The 23,719-nt window shown below is 42.9% G+C and overlaps 1 protein-coding gene across 5 annotated transcripts; it reads right to left on the bottom strand.

The window, feature by feature from the left end:
* Positions 1 to 23,402, bottom strand: LOC139643419 (DELTA-thalatoxin-Avl1b-like). Of its 5 annotated transcripts, none has more exons than XM_071518560.1 (4): positions 23,237 to 23,402; positions 16,209 to 16,515; positions 1,752 to 1,893; positions 1 to 1,025 (listed from the first exon to the last, which is right to left on the bottom strand). In XM_071518560.1, the coding sequence occupies exons 2-4, from the start codon at positions 16,504 to 16,506 to the stop codon at positions 602 to 604; spliced, it is 864 nt and encodes a 287-aa protein (XP_071374661.1). In that variant the 5' UTR covers positions 16,507 to 16,515; positions 23,237 to 23,402; the 3' UTR covers positions 1 to 601. The 5 variants fall into 5 exon arrangements, 4 of the variants coding, with proteins under 4 accessions (XP_071374661.1, XP_071374663.1, XP_071374662.1 ...); XM_071518562.1 differs by lacking the exon at positions 23,237 to 23,402 and adding an exon at positions 18,991 to 19,065; XM_071518561.1 differs by lacking the exon at positions 23,237 to 23,402 and adding an exon at positions 18,836 to 18,982.
* Between the last annotated feature and the right edge of the window lie 317 nt (positions 23,403 to 23,719).

The raw sequence follows: 23,719 nt of genomic DNA, 5'->3' as shown, positions 1-23,719 counted from the left end.
TGAGTTTGCAGATTTATTGAGTGTTTGAGATTTTACACTAATTATGTTCAAAGGATAGAACTGATAGGATTTCCAAACCAGAAAATGCATCCATATCACCCAGATAATCAGGTTGACGCTCTCATTGAGACTTTACATCATCTAAATAAAACCATACAGTATCACAGATTACATTACAAGTAATATTACACATTACAAGTATCAGACTCATGTCTGGTAAGGTACATCATCATGTGTCACATCAACACATATTTTACAATTTCTGTGGAGGATCCTCTTGTGCTCTCATGCTACAGTTTCTACAAAAAGTGGGAATTCATCGAAGCATAAAGCAGAGTAAAGCAGACAGACATCTATAAGGTATATGCCTGATTCTTGGTGGTCAGAAGAAAAAGCTGTGAGAATTTGTATTGACAGCCACAGCTTGTGAACATGTTTAAGAACAATGTTTGGGGTTTTCACAGATCACTGTGGTGCTCTGACAGCATATTCTATCAGCCCAGACTATTAGCCCACAATCTCCTACAAATACTGTAAAAAGAAAGCAGAATCATGTTGGAAATACAAACTGATAGATTCTCTACATTTCAGCAATTCTGACTCACTCCTCGTCACTCACTTGCACCTTCATGACAGGTTGGTAAGTATCTGACATTGTGACCCTGATGGTCACATCATGGCTTCTATAAGTGAGACTGCAGTCAAATTTTGGGTCACCTCTGACAAACCCATTCACATGTTTCTTATGCATGTCAAGATAAAGATTATAATCACAGATTTTGCTCATGTCAAAGATTCCCACTGCATAACAGTTTGTGTAAAGGTTAAAGTCGTAGGGCACATTGAACATGACGGCCATTTTCTCAGTAGCCCGCTTCGTATGATTATTCAGGAGATTGTAAGTGAAGACGCCAACAGATCCCCTTGCTGTGTAAGGAGTCTTGGTGAAGAGCGCACTCTCAGATGTGGAAGGGTAAACAGTTGGTGACAGAGGAACAGAGCAGCGCCCTCTGTTGATGAACATCCTGGTCACAGAAACAGTAGGAGAATCTTAAAAGAATAATTCACCGAAAAATTAAAATTCAGTCATTATCTACTCGCCCCCATGCCAGCTGAAACTCGGGTAAAGTTTGTTAGTCCAGACAACAGTGCGTGAGCTTCACAACGGAACTGCGTAACGGCCTCCTCCAAAACAACTGAAGTTGCTGGGGACTAAACAAGTAAACAGTAAACAAGACTTCCGGCTTGGGCGTTTAGCCTTCAAAATATAAGTGTGAGATTTTAAATAGGTAGAAATACTGTTTTAAACCAATTGCTTTATATTTAATCATCAAATTCAATAAGTGAGCACTCATATGGACAAACTTTACCCGAGTTTCAGCTGGCATGGGGGTGAGTAGATAATGACTGAATTTTCATTTTTAGGTAAATATTCCTTTAATGAACTGAGGATAATTGGGGACAAAAATAGAAGAGTAGTACCAGCAGTCACAGTAGATCAGTCTTATTTATTCTTGAAACACGGCAGCAGCATGGGAGGAACACATTTCAGCAGTAAGCCATCATCAGCATCACTGATCTACTGTGAGTGCTGGAGCTACTCTTCAGTTTTTGGATATCTACTTGTCCCTGCACTCAGGTTCCAATTTTATACTTTTGTTTGAGTTGCGCATGGTAGTTACAGTTTATATTTGGTGACGATTCACTTTAATTTAAGAGAGAAAATGCTTGGAAAAAATATATACAGTTACCTGGGGTTACACAGGGTGTGGTGAGAACAACCATTGGTGATCAAAATGGCGCACTGCCGATGTGTTGGAAACAGTTGAGCAACTTCATCACCGACTCCAGCTGCTGCCTCTGCAACCGAAGCCCCAATCACTTCGAGGGGCCCTTACAAAAAAGAAGTATACTTCAAGTTAATTTTATTAAGTAAACTTAAGTATAAGTTCAAGTATATTTCCCAAGTATACTTTATGTAGTAAGTATACTAATATCAATGTACTAGTAGTATACTTGTAAATGTACTACTTCAATATACATACTAGTTATATACTTCTAGCCCACTTTCTAGTTTATGGAAGTATACTTTTAAGTATACTGCAAGTAAACTTATATACATACTGCTAGTTTACTTGTTATGCAATATTAGTCCACTTAGTATACTAATATCAATGTACTAGTAGTATACTTGTAAGTGTACTATTCAATACTTCTTGGGACTAAATTGGCCCACTTTTTAGTTTATGAAAGTATACTTTTAAGTACACTTTAAGTGTAAGAGTAGTAAACTTTGAGTACACCACTAGTTTACATCTAAGTTTTATTTTGTACTGCAACTATACTGTGAACTATACTACAAGTGAACTTATAGGTATACTGTTAGTGTTACTAGTTATATACTTCTAGTCCACTTTTTAGTTTATGAAAGTACACTTTTAAGTATACACTTAGTAAACTACTAACCCTTCCTTTTACAGTCCCCTAATTACTAAGTATTTACCTGGTAAATATATGGTAAATTATAGTATATTATTGGGTAATTACCACTGTAAATAAGAAGGTAAATACAGAGAAACTACAGCTGAAATACTAAGAAAAACCTCCACTATTACCCATCAACTCAACTGTGTAGCTGTGGCCGTTTTAGGTTGGTAATAACTCAGATATAATTGCGTACTTCCTGGGAAAAGTACTAAATAAGAAAAAGAAAAAGGAAAAAAAAAATAGAAGGGGGAGGGTGTAGCCCAGGGTGTATTTTAGTTAGTTTATATAAAAAAAATAAGTTATATAGTTATAAAATAATAAAAAAAAAATAACTACTCTTACACTTAATGTGTACTTAAAAGTATATTTTTATAAACTAAAAAGTGGGCCAATTTAGTCCCAAGAAGTATTGAAGTAAGTATATAACTAGTACACTAACAGTACCTATAAGTTCACTTGTAGTATAGTTCATAGTACAGCTGCAGTACAAAATAAAACATAGATATAAACTAGTGGTGTACTTGTTTTGCTACTAAGTTTATTACTCTTACACTTAAAGTGTACTTAAAAGTATACTTTCATAAACTAAAAAGTGGACTAGTATTACATAACTAGTAAACTAGCAGTATATATATAAGTTTACTTGCAGTATACTTAAAAGTATACTTTCATAACAACAAACACACAGTATGAACACAGTCTTTAGGGTAGGTTGATATTAGAATTTGAAACAGATAAACAGATAAACATTTGGCTGATTTTATAGACAATTCTTCCAAGGTGTGAGAGTAACAGACTTCATGTGTATATATATATATATATATACTGTACATATTCTGGTAATGGCTTATAAATGCAGCCAGTATGAATCAATCTGTTACTCTCACACCTTCATAGAATTGTCAATAAAATCAGCCAAATGTTTATCTGTTTCTGTGTGGGTTAATAACACTGTGTACATAAAAGATCAGGTTCAGTTCCACCCATGTACTATTTACTCTAAGCTATTCCACCCCAAAGCTGACTTGTAAACTTGAACATGTAAGTTTATAAGATAGTATGTAAAAGATATGCTGGAGTACTACCTCAAAGAAGCCAATATGTGTGAAAAAAGTATTTAATAGGCTGTTATCAAAAGAGTAAGCACAACCTACAAGCCAAGTATACTTAAACTTTCTGTATAAGGCAAGAATACTTAATTATACTTTTCTTAAGTATATCTTGATCAAAAGATTAAGTACAAGTATAAGCCAAATATACTTACACTTTTCTGTATACTTTTCAGTATAAGCCAAGTATACTTAAACTTTTCTGTATACTTTTCAGTATAAGCCAAGTATACTCAAGTATACTTTTGTTAAGTATATCTCTGATAAGTACATAAAAAGTAAACTGAAAGCATACTCTCTTATTTTTTAGTTTAAAAGAAGTATACTAATAGCACACTTGAATAAACTTGAATACACTTTTTTGTAAGGGGGGAGAGGCATGATGTCTGCAACATGCCGACCTGTTCAGAGTATAAGGAAGGTCCTTGATATGTCTACATAAAATGTTTACTTCTTTTTGATTCATCAAGTGTTACACTCACAGATGTCTCCCTTGCATGCATTTGGGAACTTTAAAGCTGCACTAGGCAAGATTCTTATGTAGGAATGCTCAGGTTTTATCAGCCTATCATATACTGAGACTTTTTGCACATGCAAAGCCACTTGCGGGTGTAAAATACTATTTCTTTAATCTATATGTGGCCTGGTAATGAATGATGTAACCGGACACAGAGCAAAATTCTTTTGTGGGTCTTTTATTCCCCGACTGCACTCAATCAAGAGCAGCATTAATTCTGTGATTTTGAGTGTTTGAGATAATCACAGTGATAACAAAACAGAATAGTTATTTTCCCCTTTTTCTTGTACTTAATTAATGTCAGTGACAATAATAAGGAAGCAGATATTATTCCTTATTCCTATGAATAACCTAATGAACTCTGAACATTAGATATCTATAGGCAACAGTAGTGGCTTGTTCCAAATAAAGAAAATAGAAATACAACACAAATAAATACCTATGTGAAGTCACACAACATATATAATTACTTAACAATAAAGTACATTAGTTCACTAGGAAATAACCCCATGTAGGCTATAATTATATTATGTTAATAAGTTAAAAGAACATCAGGTGAAGGGCAGTATTTTTCCAGTGCTTGCTCTCTCTCTCTCTCTCTCTCTCTCTCTCTCTCTCTCTCTCTCTCTCTCTCTCTCTCTCTCTCTCTCTGAACGAGGGTAAACAAAAACCACGTAGAAACAAACTCAATGTAGAAAGATAGGGCTGGAAGGCAGTGCCGCAGCAGCAACGCTGTCAGTGTGACACCACAGGCGTGCAAAATTATAGAAGATAGAAAATCGTGTTGAGTTCCAGGTGTGTGTGACATATTCCTTGTCTGTGACATATTCTACAGATATAGACATTGAAACTGTACTGAAAAGTGTAATGTTGCTGGTATGATGTCAATATGAATAACAGATCATTTTCACTGTCTATTTTTGCTGAGAAGCACGCGTGTCACACAGAAAAAATAGGCGACACACCAAATCTCTACATGAGCCGAGCCGCAGCCGCAGAGCGCCTGTTTTCATGTTAAAATTATATTTTAACATGAAAACAATATTTTAAAAAAAAAGATGGAAAATAATTTTTTTCCCCTGTGGTATCGAAAATGGTATCGCATATCGATATTTTCCTGGGTATTTTATCGAAGTTAGAAATTCTAGTATCATGACAACCCTACTTATGCCGTCATATTTATCCGACCTCATCGTCCCTCATGTTCCCCTCATTCTCTCTGATTGCAAGACGCTGGTTACCTTACTGTCCTGAGAATCAAGAAGAGATCGGCAGGCAGCAGAGAGTTTTCCTACCGAACACCTCATCTCTGGAATCAACTAAGCTAATTCTTTGGAAGTATTCAAACCCAAACACAAAACCTCTCTGTTCTTACTGCCATTCAGCCAACCCCAGCCAGTCCAGTTCAGGACCGACACAGTATTATTCTCTTACTTTAGTTCAGACATCATTAATATAGGAACCGAACATTGGGAACCCAGTGTAGCGCTGCCTGTTGGTCTGTCTGCATCATTACACTCTCTGTCTGTTTGGTATTGGCCCTTCCATTGTTACATAGGTTAGTTCGACCTGTTCTGTTTCTCCAACATGCTGTTTTGTGTCCTGTGCTTTGTTTTGTTTCCATGTGTTTTATTTTGTTGCATACTGTATTGCATCATTTTGTTTTGTGATTGATTGTTCAGTAGTTAGATCTATGGAGGCTCGTTCTCTGTAAAGTCTCTTGAGACACGCTATGTGATGAAACGCCTGTAGAAATAAATCAGACTTGACTTGAAAAACTTTCAGTGCTTAACATTGCACATTCAGGAATCCTGACCTGAGAGTTTCCAGTCTACAGTGTGGACTCTCCAGTCCAGCAGAGAGCCGCTTCACTCCTGAATCCTGCAGGTGTTACATCTGCCTCTGCTGACACTCCTTCCACTTCCCATTCTGTGTCCTAACCTGCTACCACGCCCCCAGTTGCTCTCTCCCTGTGTCTGTATGATTGTTTAGTGGAGTCAGGTGTGCTGGAGTCAGAGCGGAGCACCACCAGCTGCATCCTATCCTGCAGTCAAGACCTCTACAAAGACTCAGCTCTGCCACATCCACCTTGCCAGATCGTAGTACCTGCTCAGTCAATCTATGTCTAGCGACTCTCTTGCACATTTGCTTGTTGCCCGTTTTCTCTGCCTGATCCTGTTCCTCCTGTTCCTGCCGTTCCGTCTGCTCTGCTCCAGCCCCGTCTCCAGCACTGCGCCCCGTCAGCTCAGCTACTCTGCTCCAGCCTTGTCTCCAGCTCTCCGCCTCGTCAGCCCAGTTCCTTGGCCTTGGACCACCTCACTCTGATTCTACTAGTTAGCAATAAACTGCCTGTTTGCCTGATCCCTGTCTCCGACTTGTCTGTGTCCGCGCTTGGATTCACCAGTTTTAGTTGCCACGTGACAGTACGATCTGGCCAGCTAATATGGACCCAGCGGACGCAGATCCAAGTCCCTTCCACCAAGCCCTCGTCGGACATGGCGCCCTGCTTGGACAGCATAACCAAGTCCTACAAGATCTGTCAGCTCAGGTAGCAGTGATGTCCCAGACCCTGGCCAGCGTACAAGACCAACTTACCGCCCAGAGTGCACAGCCAGCCCGCAGCCCCTCTCCTCCGCTCCGTGAGCCTTAGGTTCCGCCTCCTGAGCCATACGACGGCAACCTCGGGGTATGCAAAGACTTTTTAATGCAGTGTTTGTTAGTTTTCGACCAGCAGCCCCGCACATATTCCACGGATAGAGCTAAAATCGCTTACCTGATGGGTTGTCTCCGTGGATCTGCGTGCAGCTGGGCTACGGCGGTGTGGGAGAGTCAATCTCCCATTTGTTTCATGTACGCCGACTTTATAAAGGAGAGGAAGAAGGTCTTTGACCACCCTGTCCGCGGTAAGGACGCCGCTAAAAGATTGCTATCCATCCGTCAAGGTTCTCGCTCTGTAGCCGAAGTGGCTATCGAGTTTCGCTGTCTGGCTGCTGAGTGTGGGTGGAATGATGAAGCCCTCCAGGGAGCGTTCTAGAATGCACTCAGTGAAGCAATCAAGGACGAGCTGGTCTCCTGGAACGAGCCTGACGGACTCGATGAGCTCATCGCCTTGGCCATCCACTTGGACAACCGCCTCCGTGAGCGTCGGAGGGAGAAGGCAGGTAAGGTAACCTCCGCCATAAAATCTCCTTCTACCTTGCCTCGTTTTTCTTCTCCATCTGCCTCTGTCTCTCAGCCCCTTCTTGAACCGGAGCCCATGCAGCTCGGCCGAGCCAAACTCACCCCGGGGGAGACACAACGGCGGATCACCACCAGGAGCTGTCTGTATTGCGGCCAGGCCGGTCATTTCCTCTCTGCCTGTCCCCTGCGTCCAGTAAAAGGGTTGTAGTGTAGCAGTAGTGGGAGAGATACTACTGGGCCAGACACTACTGGGCCAGATTGACTGCTCATCTCCCCCCAGGTCACAGTTCGATGCCTCCCTCTTGTGGAAGAACCAGTCTATCTCCCTACCTGCTCTCATTGACTCGGGGGCTGACGAGAGCTTTTTGGACCACAATGTCGTCGCTCAGTTGGCCCTGGACACCGTGCTCGCCTTGCCCCGCAAAGCCAACGCTCTCAATGGTCAGCTCCTCGCCCGTGTCATGGAGAAGACTAAGCCTGTCATCTTGAGTATCTCCGGCAATCATCAGGAGAAGATCAGTTTCCATGTTATTGACTGTCCCGGTTCTCCTCTGGTTCTTGGCCATCCCTGGTTAGCTCTACACAACCCACAAATTGACTGGACCGCTGGGAAGGTAACCTCTTGGAGTTCTTTTTGCCATGCTGTCTGCACTCTGCCCTGACTCCTGCCTCCTCTGTGCCTCTGTCTGTTCCTGAACCACCAGATCTGTCATCAGTGCCCCCGGTGTATCACAACCTAGCCCCTGTATTCAGCAAACATCAAGCCCTGTCATTGCCGCCTCACCGGCCCTATGATTGTGCCATCGACTTCAAGCCTGGAATGACTCTTCCCAGTAGCAGGCTGTACAATCTCTCTCGTCCGGAACAGGAGGCTATGGAGAATTATATCTGGGACTCCTTGGCTGCAGGCATCATCAGGTCCTTGTCCTCTCCGTTGGGTGCGGGGTTCTTCTTTGTGGGGAAAAAGGATGGCACCCTCAGACCATGTATTGATTTCTGGGGCGTAAACAACATTACAGTGAAAAATAAATATCCTCTGCCACTCATCAGCTCTGCTTTCTCCCCTCTCCATGGTGCCAAGGTCTTTTCCAAGCTTGACCTACGAAATGCCTACCACCTTGTCCGCATCAGGGAGGGGGATGAGTGGAAGACTGCTTTCAACACCTCTCTCAGCCACTTTGAGTACCTGGTCATGCCATTCGGCCTTACTAACACCCCTGCTGTCTTCCAGGCTCTTGTAAACGACGTGCTGAGGGATATGATCGGACGTTTTGTGTTCGTTTATCTGGATGACATCCTGATCTACTCCCGGGACCTCGACGCTCACCAGCAGCACGTTCTTCAGGTACTTCAACGCCTACAAGCTTTTCGTTAAGGCTGAGAAGTGTGAATTCTATGTCTCCACCGTGTCTTTCTTGGGGTATGTCATCGCAGAAGGTCAGATGCAGATGTACCCCGCCAAGGTAACGGCCATCACCAAGTGGCCAGCACCCACCAACCTGAAGAAGCTGCAGTCTTTCTTGGGGTTTGCCAACTTCTACCGCCGTTTCATCCGAAATTACAGTCGCTTGGCAGCTCCTCTCTCTGCCCTCACTTCTACCTCCACCCCGTTCCGTTGGACCCCTGAAGCTGCTACGGCATTCCAGGAACTTAAGCGCTGTTTCACTTCCGCTCCAGTTCTCACTCAACCTGATCCAGAGCTTCAGTTCATTGTGGAGGTGGATGCTTCTGACACCTGGGTAGGTGCTGTTCTCTCCCAACGGTCTCCTATCGATCAGAAACTTCATCCTTGTGCTTTCTTCTCTAGCAAGCTCTCGCCTGCAGAAAGAAACTACGACATACGGCAACCGTGAACTGTTGGCAGTTAAGCTGGCCCTCGAGGAGTGGCGCCACTGGCTGGAAGGCGCCAAACATCCCTTCATCATGTGGACTGACCATAAGAACCTGGCTTACATCCAAACAGCTAAGTGGTTGAACTCTCGGCAAGTCAGGTGGGCCTTGTACTTCGGGAGATTTGATTTCACCCTAACTTATCACCCTGGTTCTAGGAACATCAAGCCTGACGCCCTCTCCCGTCAGTTCACTGCTGATACCAGTTCTGAGCCCTAGTCCATTTTGCCTCCATCCTGCATCGTTGCTACCGTGACCTGCGAGATTAAGTCCAGTGTCCGCCAAGTCCAGCAGAAACAGCCTGATCCAGGTAACGGTCCGCCTAACTCTCTGTTCGTTCCTGACTCCGTCCACTCCGATGTCCTCCAATGGGGCCACTTGACCAGACTTACCTGTCATCCTGGAGTGAATCAGACCCTCGCCTTTCTCTGTCAGTGCTTCTGGTGGCCCACCATGGAGAAGGATACCAGGGATTTTGACACCGCTTGCTCGGTCTGTGCCCGAAGCAAGACGTCCACCAAGCCTTCTTCCAGTCTGCTTCGCCCCCTACCAGTATCTAGCCACCTGTGGTCTCACTTCACGTTGGATTTTGTCACTGGACTCCCTCCTTCCAACAGTAACACTGTCATCCTTACTATCGTTGACAGGTTTTCAAAATCAGTTCATTTTGTGCCTCTACCTAAACTTCCATCCTCCAGGGAGACTGCTGACCTTCTGGTAACTCACGTATTCTGGTTACATGGCATCCCTGTGGATATTGTGTCAGACCGAGGCCCTCAGTTCATATCCCAGGTATGGAAAGCTTTCTGCTCTGCTGTTGGTTCTACTGTCAGTCTTTCGTTTGGATTCCACCCACAGTCTAATGGCCAGACTGAGCGGGTCAACCAGGAGTTGGAAGCAGCACTGCATTGTGTGACCACTGCTAACCCGTCCCACTGGAGTTCCCAGTTGCCATGGGTGGATTACGCCCACAATTCCCTGACCAATGCCTCATCAGGTATGTCACCCTTCAAATGTTGTCTGGGTTATCAGCCCCCCGTTCCCCGCCCAGGAGATGGAAGTTGCGGTGCCCCGGCCCCTGCCTACGCCCTTGATCAGAAGGTATGGCTCTCATCTCACGACATCCCTTTGAGGGTGGAGTCCAGGAAACTTTCCCCTTGGTTCATCGGACCCTTTGTGATTGACTGTGTGTTTAACCCCTCTGTTGTCTGGTTGAAACTCCCTGCTTCCCTCCGTATCCACCCAACCTTCCACGTCTCCCAGATTAAACCTGTCCGTTCCAGTCCCTTGTCCCCCCCAGCAGCGGCTCCTCCACTGCCTCGGCTGATCGACGACCACCCTGCCTACACCGACTGGCGGCTTCTGGACATGCACCGCCGGGGCTGCGGGTTTCAATATCTGGTGGATTGGGAGGGGTACGGCCAAGTTAGATTAAATTCCTTTAACATGAAAGAAGGCCTAACATACCTGAAGAGATAAAGAAAATAAATGATTGTGTCAAGTGATAATATCCTAACTTATTCAGCTTTGTTGCCTATCAATTTTAAGTGGTTCATTATTAAAATGAGGTACAATCCTGTACCATTTACAGAGGGAAAAACAGAGCATACTTTATGAGAAGAGCAGAAATAAATGAACCTAATGAAGCACCTAAAGCATTTATCAGAGATAACAAGAGCAGCAGACTGTACAGAGCATAGAGATAAGAGCAAGAACTAGACAGACTTGAGATGAAAGACTGCCTTGAACCACTGACCCCATCCAACCCCCATGAATTGCATGGCATAGCAAAACGTGCTAAAGACTGCGATTGATGGAGGCTGGACACCAGGCAACACTAACCCTGCACTCACCGCATATTATCAGGTCAGTCACACACCTCCCTGAAATCAGTTTTTCTAGGGTGAGATGTCTGGGGTTAGAACACTTTTGCGTCACTTGGTGTTGTCCAATTAAATCAAACCTTCACAACGTTGCTAAGCAACGTTGCATGGCATTCCTAGGGCCAAGTGTTTTTATTCCCACAGAATATTCAGACATGTAAGCCCTGGGCTAACAAGAATGCTGTGTTACCCCGGTGTTGTCGGGGTCACTGATGGGACAGACACTCTAATTATTGATTAAACAGGGATTTTCATTGTTGACAGTATAAGTAAACTACACTTTTATTTACTGTAGACTAAATTGTGTGATTATCACATGTGATTCCTTGTGTGCATTCTGAATGACGAAAAGAGGCGTGTTGAGATTTGTCCTGATGGACCAATGGCAGCGTCTAAAAGAGAGCACCATACCTAGCAAGAGAGTGGACCACACCTCCTCACTAAGATAAAAGTTCTTGTCCATTCCTTGCTCACAGTCGCTCTGAGAACTTTCCTAAATCACACCTAAGCTAGAACTCCTTGCTAGGAAGTTTTAGGCAAAGTTAAGACTCTGAGATGATTCTCACAATGTTTGTGAATACGGCTCCAGGAGCTGTGACATCAAGTAAAAGAAACATATTAACTAAATCCTTCATCAATTTAACAACATGGCAGCCAGGACGAGCCAGAGAATCGCTTTACCTTCAGTCTGACTGCTGACAGTGGGAAGGTGAGGAAGAGGAGCAGACTGTGGTTGAATGGAGGAAGATCAGAGAACAGAGCTCTGAAGTCTCCCCGACATCACCAACATCCGCTGAGAGAGAGAGAGAGAGAGAGAGAGAGAGAGAGAGAGGGAGAGAGAGAGGGAGAGACAAAGGCCCTCTTTACACCTTGCATTAACATGCGTTTTGGGTGATCGGATTGCAATCGTATGGTGCTTGACCACATGAAAGTACAGGTGTAAATGCACCCAAGACGCATTGAGAACGGATTGTGATCCAATCGGCCAAACCACCTCCAGAGGTGGTCAGGGACGCATTGTGACCACACTGAACACAATTGTAAATGCAATTGCGTTTTCAATCCACATACAACAACTACGTGGGCGGAAATACGTAATCGCGCCGACTTTCGTCTTCGGCTTTTCAGTTGTTGAAGACAGCTTCTTACCCCACTTCCAAAAGCAAGCATGCAAATTTATGGTTTCTGTGCCCGGTGTTCGCGGTGTTCACGGCAAGACTGCTCTCTCCGCAGAGCCACAGCATTTCATGGTAAATGCGGTAGCAGCGCAGTGTTCACGGAGAGCGCAGAATCTCCTCCTATTGTCAATTTTTGCCGGTTGTCAGCTGTCACTTGGCTGTCACTCGATTACACTTACTTCCCTGGTAACCAACTAACATAGCAACCATTAACCAATCATAGCCTCTGAACTGATTGCGGCGTTTGCGAGGCCTCCGCAGAGTTTCATTTTTTGAGAGGAGCGCGGAGCTCGGTGCGGACCCTCCACAGACCCCCTGCGGAGCTCCGCACTCACCGCACAGACCCTCTGCACCGCGAACACCAGGCACACCGCAGAAACCATAGTCCATAGCGCGGCTTCACAGATGGGTATCATCTTTTTTTTTGGCAAATGGTCTCCTTCAGACGGAACCTCCGGTCCCTCACACCGGCTTGGCTCTCCGATGAGGTCACGGCTACCATGCCCCCTCATAATGAGTTCTCCTCACTCCATGCCAATGAGGCTACAGACACACTCTGCTCCTCACTAGCTGTCTCTCTAGACAATCTCTGCCCACTCTCATCTAAACCTGCTCGTAAAACCCCCACTAGCCCATGGCTCACCGGTGTCATCAAAGAGCAACGGGCGGGGCTCAGAGCAGCGGAGAGAAAATGGCGCAAATCCAGTGATCCCACTGACCTCACTGACTATCAAACTCTCTTATCGGCATTCTCCTCCCATCTAAAAAATGCCAAGACCACTTACTATCAGGATAAAATCAGCAGCGCCAAGGACGCTCGCAAATTATTTTCAGCTTTTAACTCACTCCTCAAACCTCCACCACCTCCACCCTCAAGTTTGCTCACGGCTGACCTCTTTGCATCCTTCTTTACTGATAAGGTATCTACCATCAGTAATCAGTTCTCTGAGCCTGACCAACTCAGTCTGCTGCCACCAGCTAACAGGACCTCACTCCTGTCCTTTTCCCATCTCACTGAAGAGCAAGTCTCCAAACTACTACTTGACTCTCGCCCCACTACCTGTCCGTTGGACCCCATACCCTCCAACCTCCTGCAGGCCATCTCTCCCACACCTATCCCTGCAGTCACGCACATCATCAACTCCTCACTCTCAGCGGGTGTGTTCCCCACTGCTTTTAAGCAAGCCCGGGTTACCCCGCTACTAAAGAAACCTACACTCAACCCATCTCAGGTTGATAATTACAGGCCGGTTTCACTACTCACCTTTCTTTCCAAAACACTTGAGCGGGCGGTCTTTAATCAAGTCTCTGAATTCCTTTCTGAGAACCGCCTGTATGATCCCAACCAGTCTGGCTTCAAACGCGGACACTCTACCGAGACTGCGCTCTTGTCTGTAGAAGAAACACTGCGATCAGCTAGAGCTGCCGGTCAGTCCTCTGTCCTACTGCTACTTGACCTATCGGCCGCCTTTGACACGGTGAACCACCAAATCCTCCTCTCCACACTCGCTGAGCTCGGCTTCTCAGGATCTACCCTCTGCTGGTTTGAGTCCTACCTCTCAGGGAGATCCTTCAGAGTGTCTTGGAGAGGGGAAGTGTCTAAATCCCACTACTTGTTCACAGGGGTACCTCAAGGGTCAGTGCTTGGACCCCTTCTCTTTTCATTATACACCACCTCATTGGGTGCAGTGATCCGCTCACATGGCTTCTCTTATCATTCATATGCTGACGATACCCAGCTCCTCCTGTCGTTCCCGCCAGACGACCCCACAGTCTCGGCGCGGATATCGGCATGCCTCGCCGACATCTCGGCTTGGATGAAGGAACGCCACCTTCAGCTTAACTTGTCAAAGACTGAGCTCCTTGTCATCCCAGCCAGTCCCTCTATACAACAACAAATCAGTATCCAGCTCGAATCAACTGAGCTCATACCCACAAAGTCTGCCAGAAACTTGGGTGTCATGATTGATGACCAGCTAACCTTCAAGGAGCATGTGACTTCTGTTGCTCGGTCATGCCGATTTGACTACTGCAACTCCTTACTGGCAGGGCTCCCGGCCTGTACTTTCAAACCTCTGCAGATGATCCAGAACGCGGCGGCGCGTCTGGTCTTCAACCAGCCCAAAAGAGCACATGTCACTCCGCTATTCATATCCCTCCACTGGCTCCCAGTTGCTGCCCGCATCAAGTTCAAGTCCTTGATGCTCGCCTACAAAACAATAACCAAAACGGCTCCGACCTACCTGAACTCCCTCATTCAGGTCTACGCTCCCTCCCGCTCACTACGCTCTGCCATGGAGCGGCGCCTGGTGCTGCCACCTCAGCAAGGCCCTAAGTCTCTAGCCAGACTCTTCTCTTCTGTGGTTCCCCGGTGGTGGAACGAGTTGCCAAACTCCATTCGATCTGCAGAATCCCTCTCTATCCTTAAGAAAAGGCTAAAGACCCAGCTCTTTAGCGAATACCTCCTTTCATAAAAAATAAAAAATAAAAAAAAAATAAAAAAATTGATGCACTCTATGCATTACCTCATAGCACTGCCTTGTAGCACTCCCTCGTAGCACCTATGTCCTGTTGGACCAGAACTTAGCTTGTTGCACTGTCTCGTAGCACCTTTGTCCTGTTGGACCAGAACTTAGCTCTATAGCACTTACTCTCGTTGTTCTCTCCTATCTAGAAACTTGCTTGTGTTGTATGCAAATCTCATGTGTAAGTCGCTTTGGATAAAAGCGTCTGCCAAATGTGAAATTGTAATTGTAACCCATGCAAACGAGAGGAGGATGTGACGTTCGGTTGTTTGAGCTGGACAAGTGATCGGATCTCAATCAGATCTCAATGTGGACACTGGAGACACATGTTAATACCAGGTGTAAGTGTAATCAGGTTAAATCATATCTAGATACAATCTGGATACAAGACGCATGTTAATACAAGGTGTAAAGAGGGCCAGAGAGAGAGAGAGAGAGTTAGAGACAGAGAGAGAGAGAGGGAGAGAGAGAGAGAGAGAAAGAGAGAGGGAGAGAGATAGAGAGAGAGAGTGAGAGAGAGGTTACTAGGGCTTGAATTTAACACTAGCCAACCAGCCAACAGCTCCTATTCATCCCACAACTCTTTACATAAGTACTGAAGGACTGAAGGAACTGAACATTCATCATGTCTAGTTTTCATTTTGACACAAACTGTCTTCCACTGTGCAGACCCATACATGTGTTCCTGTTTAATTAAACCTGAAGCATTGACCTGCTGTCTGTCTCTCTGTCTCGTCCTTGACTGAGGTCTGCTGATCCTGGTCCTGGGTTGACTGCCATCTGAGGCCTTGTGGGTCTGATGGAGCTCAAAACCTTTTCTCTGTCTCTACAGCACTCGATAAATGGGACCAGAGTCACAGTCAGAATGAATGGGAGTCAATTCTGCTCCACAAAACTAAATGGCAGTAACTACTTTTAATGTGTTCTAAAGGTCAAATTATACCCATTCATGCTCTTAAATAATACAAACAGCTAAAGTCAGCAGCATTACCCTGTACCTGAACCCCTGGGGATCAATAAAGTGTGACACAATCACGACACAATCAGACTTGCCTTTTTGCTGCATAACATAAAACTCAAAATAAACACAGACACTCAAAAGGCAGCCTGTCTCTCCTCACACATCTACTGTCTGAATGCATAATAACAGCAGAGCAGAAGTAAAGAAAAAACAGATAAAACAGGCTGAGAAAGTGATAATTGTGTGAAGTCTCTATAGAGGCTTTGGTTAATCTTAGGGTTGGAGTTAATGTTAGAGATAGGGTTAGGGTTACATAATCTGTAGAGATAGACCAAATAGACAAGTGACACTTTGTTCATCTTCCTTTTGTTACCTGATATTTGAGTAAAGTGCTACCAGTGTTTAATTACAAGTTTATGAGTCATCTGTGTCATTTCTGTTTTTCACACGTTCGTATTTTTATCTCCCCATGACTTACCTTTGGGTCCCGAGCTGCTGTTTGACAAACTCTGCTCTAGATCATTCCTGTTGATCTTCATCAAAACCTTCTTGGTCACCTCCAGAGAGTGATGGTGGTAGGTCTGCACCATCTGATCCACTGTGTCCTGCCTGTTTGCCTTCTCCACTTTGCTCTTTTTGATGGCTGGGAAACCTTCCAGGATGTCATCCTGCTGCAGGAACCACTGGAAGTTCTTGAGCTCTTCATCTCCCAAATCCTCCAGTGTTTCGATAAGGAGCCTTTTAGTTTTCGAGAGCCTTTCTTTATCCGTCGCCATCGTTGCTCCCTGGTAAATTCAAAGGATATTTTCAACTCAAAGGACAATTATGATGATGATGATTTAAAATTAATCTCATCTCATCTCATTAAAACTAGTATTAAGTAGTAGTAAGTATTATAGATATGGAAGTCTTGTAAAAGTACTTTGTCAGCCAGATCATAAAAGGTAATTGATAATGTAATTGGTAATATTTGTTCTATTGTCTGATCATATATAACCCTTTGGTACAAACACACAGTACTTGTATATGTATGAATTTCTTCAACAAGGTTAGAGCAGGATGATTCCCTTTTCCTTTTTAACATTCCTTTTATTTATGTGAACTGGTTAATATTTGTATCTTTTATTTCCTGGCTGTAACTCTTTCCAGCGCTGTGATGCCAGTAACTGGAATGAGCCACCTGATCTGAAAATCACATGTTCTTGTTGCTATAAGTAAATATTCTCTTTATTTGACCTTTTGCACATTGTCTTGTGGTACAAAATTAGTTCAAAATACATTAATCTGGCATTTGTTGTTTAAAAGTATATCAGTTCTCTTTTCTGAGAAAGTGGAATAGAAAATCTGTAAACACACATGCCTCATACATGCATTTAACATTATATTCATGTACATTCACTTTCTTCTTTCACAGTAGAAACAAAACGCAGAGCAGCAATGTAAAATGATCGCTGCTAGCAGCAAAATGGCGGCCGGCAACAGCTGAGCTGTTTAGTCATGAGGGAAAAAAAGGAAAAAAGGAGGACTCCATCTCACTAGCTGTGTTTTTTCACGGTGTGACTTCATGAGTGCAGGGTTTTAAAAAGTTGGGGCATTTTGACGGTCCCTGCTGGTTTTCATGTCCCAAAAACTTTTTTGCCACCATTACAGTGGAATCTGCTTGAGCAAAGGAGGCAGTGTTTAACATTAACATTACAATGTTTAACTATATTAACAGTAGTTAACGTCAAGTCTGCGAGGGCGCGACACTGCAAGGCTACAGCCGCTGATAGACAGACCTCAAGTCTGTTTCACTCGTCGCTGTGGAAACGTTCGAAGCAACAGTCTTGTACACAGTGATCGCTGCGGCACTTGCGTATCTAATTGTTCTAGGCTTGTTTTGTGAGTGAACAAAATGATACTCAAACATTTCTATACAACATATAGGCTACACACATTCAAATACAGAAATGTTTGTAAATATGGACCGGACTATAATGGCTAAATAAATTGGGTATTTCTTACATTGGAAGACCTTCTTTTGTGTTTTTTTGTTCATTTTTCATAGCCTGGATATTTGGCATTACACTGTACAGCTTTTATAGGCTACCATCACTAAAAGACTACAATAATAAAATGCATTTTGATTTCCTCTATAGCCTATACTTCTACATATTTCTGTGTCATGATGTGGTTGAATATTATTTCTGGTCTACATGATTCAAGTAACGTTTTAATAAAGTCATTGTTTTACACATTCATAATAAGTTCTTTTTGTTTTTTGTTCGGCAATTGGAAAAACTACAACATCATGTCTGTATTGCAATGAATTGTGGGCAATTAAATCAGTGAAGTCTGCTGAAGTCTGCTGAAGTCTGCACCCCAAGCGGACTCTCTGGAAGTCTGCAGAAAGTCCGCTTGAGGCCCCTTGTGGACTGGATGAATTGTGGATTTAGAGCCCTCAGCACTCGCAGACTTCCCGGGAACGCGCCCGCAAAGTCCGCGAGTCTGCAAGTGCGGTGAAGTCCGGACATTTGGATTCAGCTACAGTCTGTCTCTCTGGGTGCATCCCAAGTCTCAAAGCTCTTATTTCTGCTCCGAGGAGCGAGGCTCGAGGAGCGAGGAGGGATCTCTGAGGAGCTATGAGCGAGGAGACACGAGAGCAGCCTTCCCAGAAGACTTTCAGCTGAACACCATAACGTCAATTCTCCGCCCCTATATCTGGCAAATTTGAACGAGATGGCAGAGAAACAGTACGAGTGTAAATGCCCGTTATTTTATGCTTTTTGATATATAATGTTAATGAAAGAACATGGGGAACCTAAATTACGTTTATTTCATCCACAACCCGTTTTGTCATGCAGAAACGGACGTCGCTTCACATGACGCTTCAGAGGAAAGGATGTCTCATTTCTCTAAAAACATATTTCCTTGTTTCCTCTCTCCTCGCATGGTTTCCTTCCTTGTCTCCATGCATCCTCGGTGGGAGGGACTAAGACGCAAGGAAAAGACGCAAGTGAGGGAAACGTGGATGCAATTTAAGAGACTTGGGATGCACCCTATGTCTTGTTTGTGTGTGGGCGTGGTCTCCTCTCGTTCTTCTGGCTCCCAGCTCGTCCTACACACCTGCCTGCAATCAGCTCGTCTCCAGTCTGTTCACCTGCTTCCGATCATCACATCAGCCCACAGTATATCATCCCCAGCTTGCCATCCACTCATTGCCAGATTGTTCCACCTTGTTCGTGGTAGCTACTCTCTCGGCCTCTCAGTATCTTGTTTACCTAAGGTTAATGCTGTGTTTCCTCGTGCCTGTTCCCTAACAGTGTTTTCCCTGTGTCCAGGATTCCTCGTGCCCCACACTGAAAAAAATGAGTGACATTTACTTAGAAAAACCTTGGTAACAATTTCCACACAGAAATTCCTCGTAAATTTAACAGAGGGTATTCTCAGTAAAATCTACATACCAATAAGCACTAGGTTTAACCAAGAAATACTTGTAAAGTTTACTAACAAATTTCTGTTTTCATGAGTAAATTTTACTCATTCCTCATCAGTAAATTTTACTCAGACTACCACTGCATTTACTTACAAATTGCTTTAAAAAATATTTGGTTTTTCTAAGCTTTTAACTGGCTGGACCTAGTTTTTATTTTTGCATTATTTGAGTAACATTTACTTAAAAAAAAGCTTGGTAACAAGTTCCACACAGAAATTCTTTGTAATTTTTACTCTGGAAATTATCAAGTAAAGTTTACTTTCCAGTAAGAAATACAAAACATGAAATGATTTTAAACAACAGCACCTTTATTATGTTTGCTAGGTGATTAACAGCTTAATACAGCTACAAGTAGCAATTACGGGGTTCAGGCCAAAGTACATGACAAAACTGAAAACTATTTTTAAAATTGATTCAATGATAAGCATTGATACAGCATACATCACGCTTGCCCTCATAAAGAAGGCAAGCCATTGCCACACTTTTACAAGTCATCAAGAACCTCTTTGCAGGGGTGTGGCCTTCCTCTATTGCATTTCCATGGACGACAAAGATCCTCAAGACATGATGAGCATAGTCCTCTTTGATGGCTTCTTTGCTGACATCCTGTCAAAAACATGTGAATCAGTGCTCAGATGTCAATATACTACACATATTTTCTTTAAAGTTCCTGAATATGCAAGAGGTGATTCACTGGGTTGAAGTGCTCATTTAATACAGTCTACACATACAATAATGCAACAGAAATAAGATGCTCAGAGCAAGACATTGGTTAAATGCTGGGTAAGTGTTTAGGTAACTATTGATTTTAATTAATTTACTTTTACATAGATAAAGACTAAAGGTAAGTTATTATGTAGTGAATTTATTTTCACTTCTATTTCTCGGTCCGAGTTAACCCTAGTTTGTGCCTTACATGTATTAGTGTACATCCGGGTCACAGAGGTAACCATCGTTTTTTCTCAAAGATAATAAACTGGCATTGTTTGAAAAACCCAGAAGGTTGTTAAAAACACTCTGTTTTTTTAGTATTTTCAGAATCCTCAAAGACTCTTAAAGAACAAAAAAATCCTTTTGCTGCACTTTGTTTTATTTTGACTCAGAAACCGAGGTGCAACTTGGGAAACGGGTTAAAAATATTTTCACCGGACGTATTATTTTTTCAGTCAGGTGGTTAGGGTAGTCTTGGGGACTATGAAAATACTGTCAGAACAACAGTAAGTGTTTTTAAATATCCTTCTGGGTTTTTCAAACAACGCCAGTTAATTATGTTTTACAGAAACTGATTGTTACCTCTGTGACCCGAAATTATGCTAATACATGGAGAGGCACAAACGTCCAAGTACAACTGCAGAGTATGAAGGCAGCTGGGTTCATCAAGGATATGCTTTGCTCCAAACACGACATAAAAACAGGTTAAGTATACTGCATTCAGTGTAGAGGAAAATGTGAGATAGGCTGTGGGTTTTTGATTCAACTGCAAAACAAATTCAAAAACTGAATAAAAAAAATGATTGAGAAATACATTAAGACATAAATGAATAAATGGAATAAGGTAAAATGTTTGGGACACACTTTCTCATTCAAGGGAAAGCAGGTGTGTCTCAACTTTTGACTGGTACTGTATCTTAAATGCCAATTTAAGTTAATGCCCTAATATTTGTTAAACTGAATTAAAACGTTTTTTTTCCCCACACATACTGGCATGAGTTACTTACCTGTAAATATATTAATATACAAAGGTTAGAGTTAGATTATTAGGTTGGAGAACAGACAAGTTTAATATGGTCAGAATAATCATCAGAAAATCCCAAATTTCCAAATTTACCTGGTAGTCTTTGACGAGTTCCTCTCCAGACTCTCCAAGGAACTCCATCAAGCAGCAGATGATGACATCTCTTCTGCCTTCAACATGTTGCTGTTAAACAGACAGACGTGAATTTATTGCAGAGAACAATATGTAACTGCATATAAAAAGATATTGGCAATGGAAGCTGGCAACAGTGTTCTAAAAGGGTGAGTTCAGAAAGGTGTAACTTAATTTGAATCTCTTAATGATGTGCCACAAGAAACCCACTGTCAACATGGAGAGATGCTCTACTGTCTTTGGGTTTTGGTCACACTGACCTGACCCATGTGCAAGAACTAGAAAGACCCTGGATTTAGTTGAATCTGTCTCTGGAACCGCTTGTCTAAATTGACATTGTAGGATATTAGACAGAGAAATTCAGGATCAGCTGAAGCAGCCGTCCTGTCCATGTTTTAACTGGCATGTGGATGTGTAGCCTAGATGACTGAATTTTCGTCTTTTTTGGAATACATTTCTTTTAAGCAGAGCTCATATTACCAACAAATTATCAGAGAACACCTCACATTTACTAATGTTTATTTTGTGTCTTGAAGTCTGAAGTGTTCTCACAATAGGAGATGGGAGAATGGTGGGGGAAGCCAACAAAAATATTTAATTTGTTCAAATGAACTGAAGTGTCATCATTCTATTCTCAGTGTATAGCCCAACATAAGATGACTGCAATTATATGAATTTTAAACTTTACCTGGCTGAGTGAATCCAGCATGGCTCTTATTTTCGTGCCTGCAACCCCGCCCTTTTCTTTGATCTGAAACAAACAACGATAAAAACACAACAACATGATCAAGACGACCCACCTTGCTAAAACAATTAATACAGTAGTCCTCCCAGTATAGCTTTGTTGGTGTAACTTGCTGCTATTGTACACTGAGAGCACGATAACTAGCTAGCAGGCTAAACTGATCAGCTAACGCTAATGTTAAGTATTCAATACTCGAACACTGACTTAGCTGACGAGCCAACAGGAATGTACAAAGTTAATTAAGCATATAACCTACCCCCATGGCTCCACATCCATGAATTTTCTCATCAAATGAGCGACCAAACCATCCTCCAGTCAAAGTCTGCCGTCCTTAAACCGGTCCTGCGGTTGGTGTGTCTCTGAGCTAATTCTCTTCTGACTTCACGTTGAGTGTGCACAAGGTTGCCAGGTTCACTCCTATTACCCAAGTGCATTTTACTTGCTTTTGTCAGGTTGTACAGTCAATACAGTAGTTTAGTTAATATACTTGGTGTGATGGATCAAATTTACATATTGAAATGAGGATACATAATTACAAACAAACACCAAGTAACATAAAAGGTGACATTTTAAAGTAAAAGCACTAAAATAATAATTTCTTGTAGAATTTAAACAAATTATCAAGCCCTGCGTTCAGCCCCGACAAAACGTAGCAAAACGTTTATTTAAACGGAAACGGCGGTGCGTTGAACACCCTGTTGTGTTATGCAAGTTGCAACTACGGCAGCTGAGAAGGCCATTCTTTGCGTTCTTTAAATATGTGTTTAATACTACAAAATACGTTCGATGTTACAGTCGCTGCCCTTGCCGTCCAGAACAGCAGAAAACATCCCAATGGAGTGAAGGGGTTTGTGCAAACTTTGGTTCCTAATTATAGTGATCCAACATTTGCCTCATTTGCATTTCAGGATGACAAGGCAAACATTTCAGGTGAAAGATAATCCACTTCTTACCTTCGAGACTGTGTTACCATCTATATGAGCTAATTATTTTATTATGAGTATTAGGCCTATCATTATCACTGATCACTGTTGTTGTGATATGATATTGTAATATTTACCATTATATATTTAGAGGAGTAGAGTGGAGTAGAAAAGTTTATGAAAGTCTCACTCCACAATTGTACATACAATAGCAAAAGATACAAATATATCTTATATGTCAAATATGTCTGTGCGCCTTGCTTTTTAATACGGCCGGGTTTATATACACGTCGCTGCTGATTGGCTAACACCTCTGACACACTCACCAAACGAGAGACAACGTACCTCAAAGCCCGTTGCACACCGTTTCACACCGTTTCGAGGAAACATGATGTTCAACCCGGAAACCGTAGCAAATCGTTTTCAGATGGAACGTGCCCAAGGTTATAATTACAGGGCCAAAAAATCTTTTTTTTCAGTTTGGTAGGATCCTTACCTGGTGAATTCAAATCCAGATCAAGTCAAACAGACTTTCTGCCTTCATCTGTAGAGGAAACACTGACAGACTTCAGTCCTGGTGTCTGTGTTCATTTGATCTGAGGCTGCTGTCACACCCTCATAACTTCACTACCAAAGTCTAGAAACCTCAGTATGACACTAAACCAGTCTAACCTTTAGCCAGAAACCAAGTCTGAGGAGGAGAAATCACAGATCAGGAGGTGTGGCTTCAATGTGTCCAACAGCATCATCTACAGTGAAATAAAGAGTAGTCCTAGCACAGAAAGATAATGCATGGGGCTGGGCAAATATGACCACATTTCACTACCAAATAGACTTTTATCAAATTAAAAATGGTAGCTATTTTAGGCAAATGTGGGGTCAAACATGGTAAAAAGCTTATTATATATTCACACATCATTCTTCTAGAGTGGTGCTGGGTAGGCTGGGCTATCTTGGATAGGTCGGCTTGCTATGCTTT

Source organism: Centroberyx affinis, unplaced genomic scaffold, assembly GCF_046629955.1.
Source record: "Centroberyx affinis isolate AG114_WGS23_722 - 3 ecotype Tasmania unplaced genomic scaffold, CSIRO-AGI_Caff_v1 ptg000600l_1, whole genome shotgun sequence".
NCBI classification, from domain to species: domain Eukaryota; kingdom Metazoa; phylum Chordata; class Actinopteri; order Beryciformes; family Berycidae; genus Centroberyx; species Centroberyx affinis.
This window is presented reverse-complemented; position numbering and strand designations above follow the sequence as displayed.

Bases quoted from the DNA above. Each gene is read 5' to 3' on its own strand.
- LOC139643419 (XM_071518560.1), bottom strand. From the start codon at position 16,506: ATGGCGACGGATAAAGAAAGGCTCTCGAAAACTAAAAGGCTCCTTATC. The intron at 1,894-16,208 runs GTAAGTCATGGG...CTTTTTTGTAAG, and splicing joins CAGCAGCTCGGGACCCAAAG to GGCCCCTCGAAGTGATTGGG. The intron at 1,026-1,751 runs GTAACTGTATAT...TTCTGTGACCAG, and splicing joins CACACCCTGTGTAACCCCAG to GATGTTCATCAACAGAGGGC.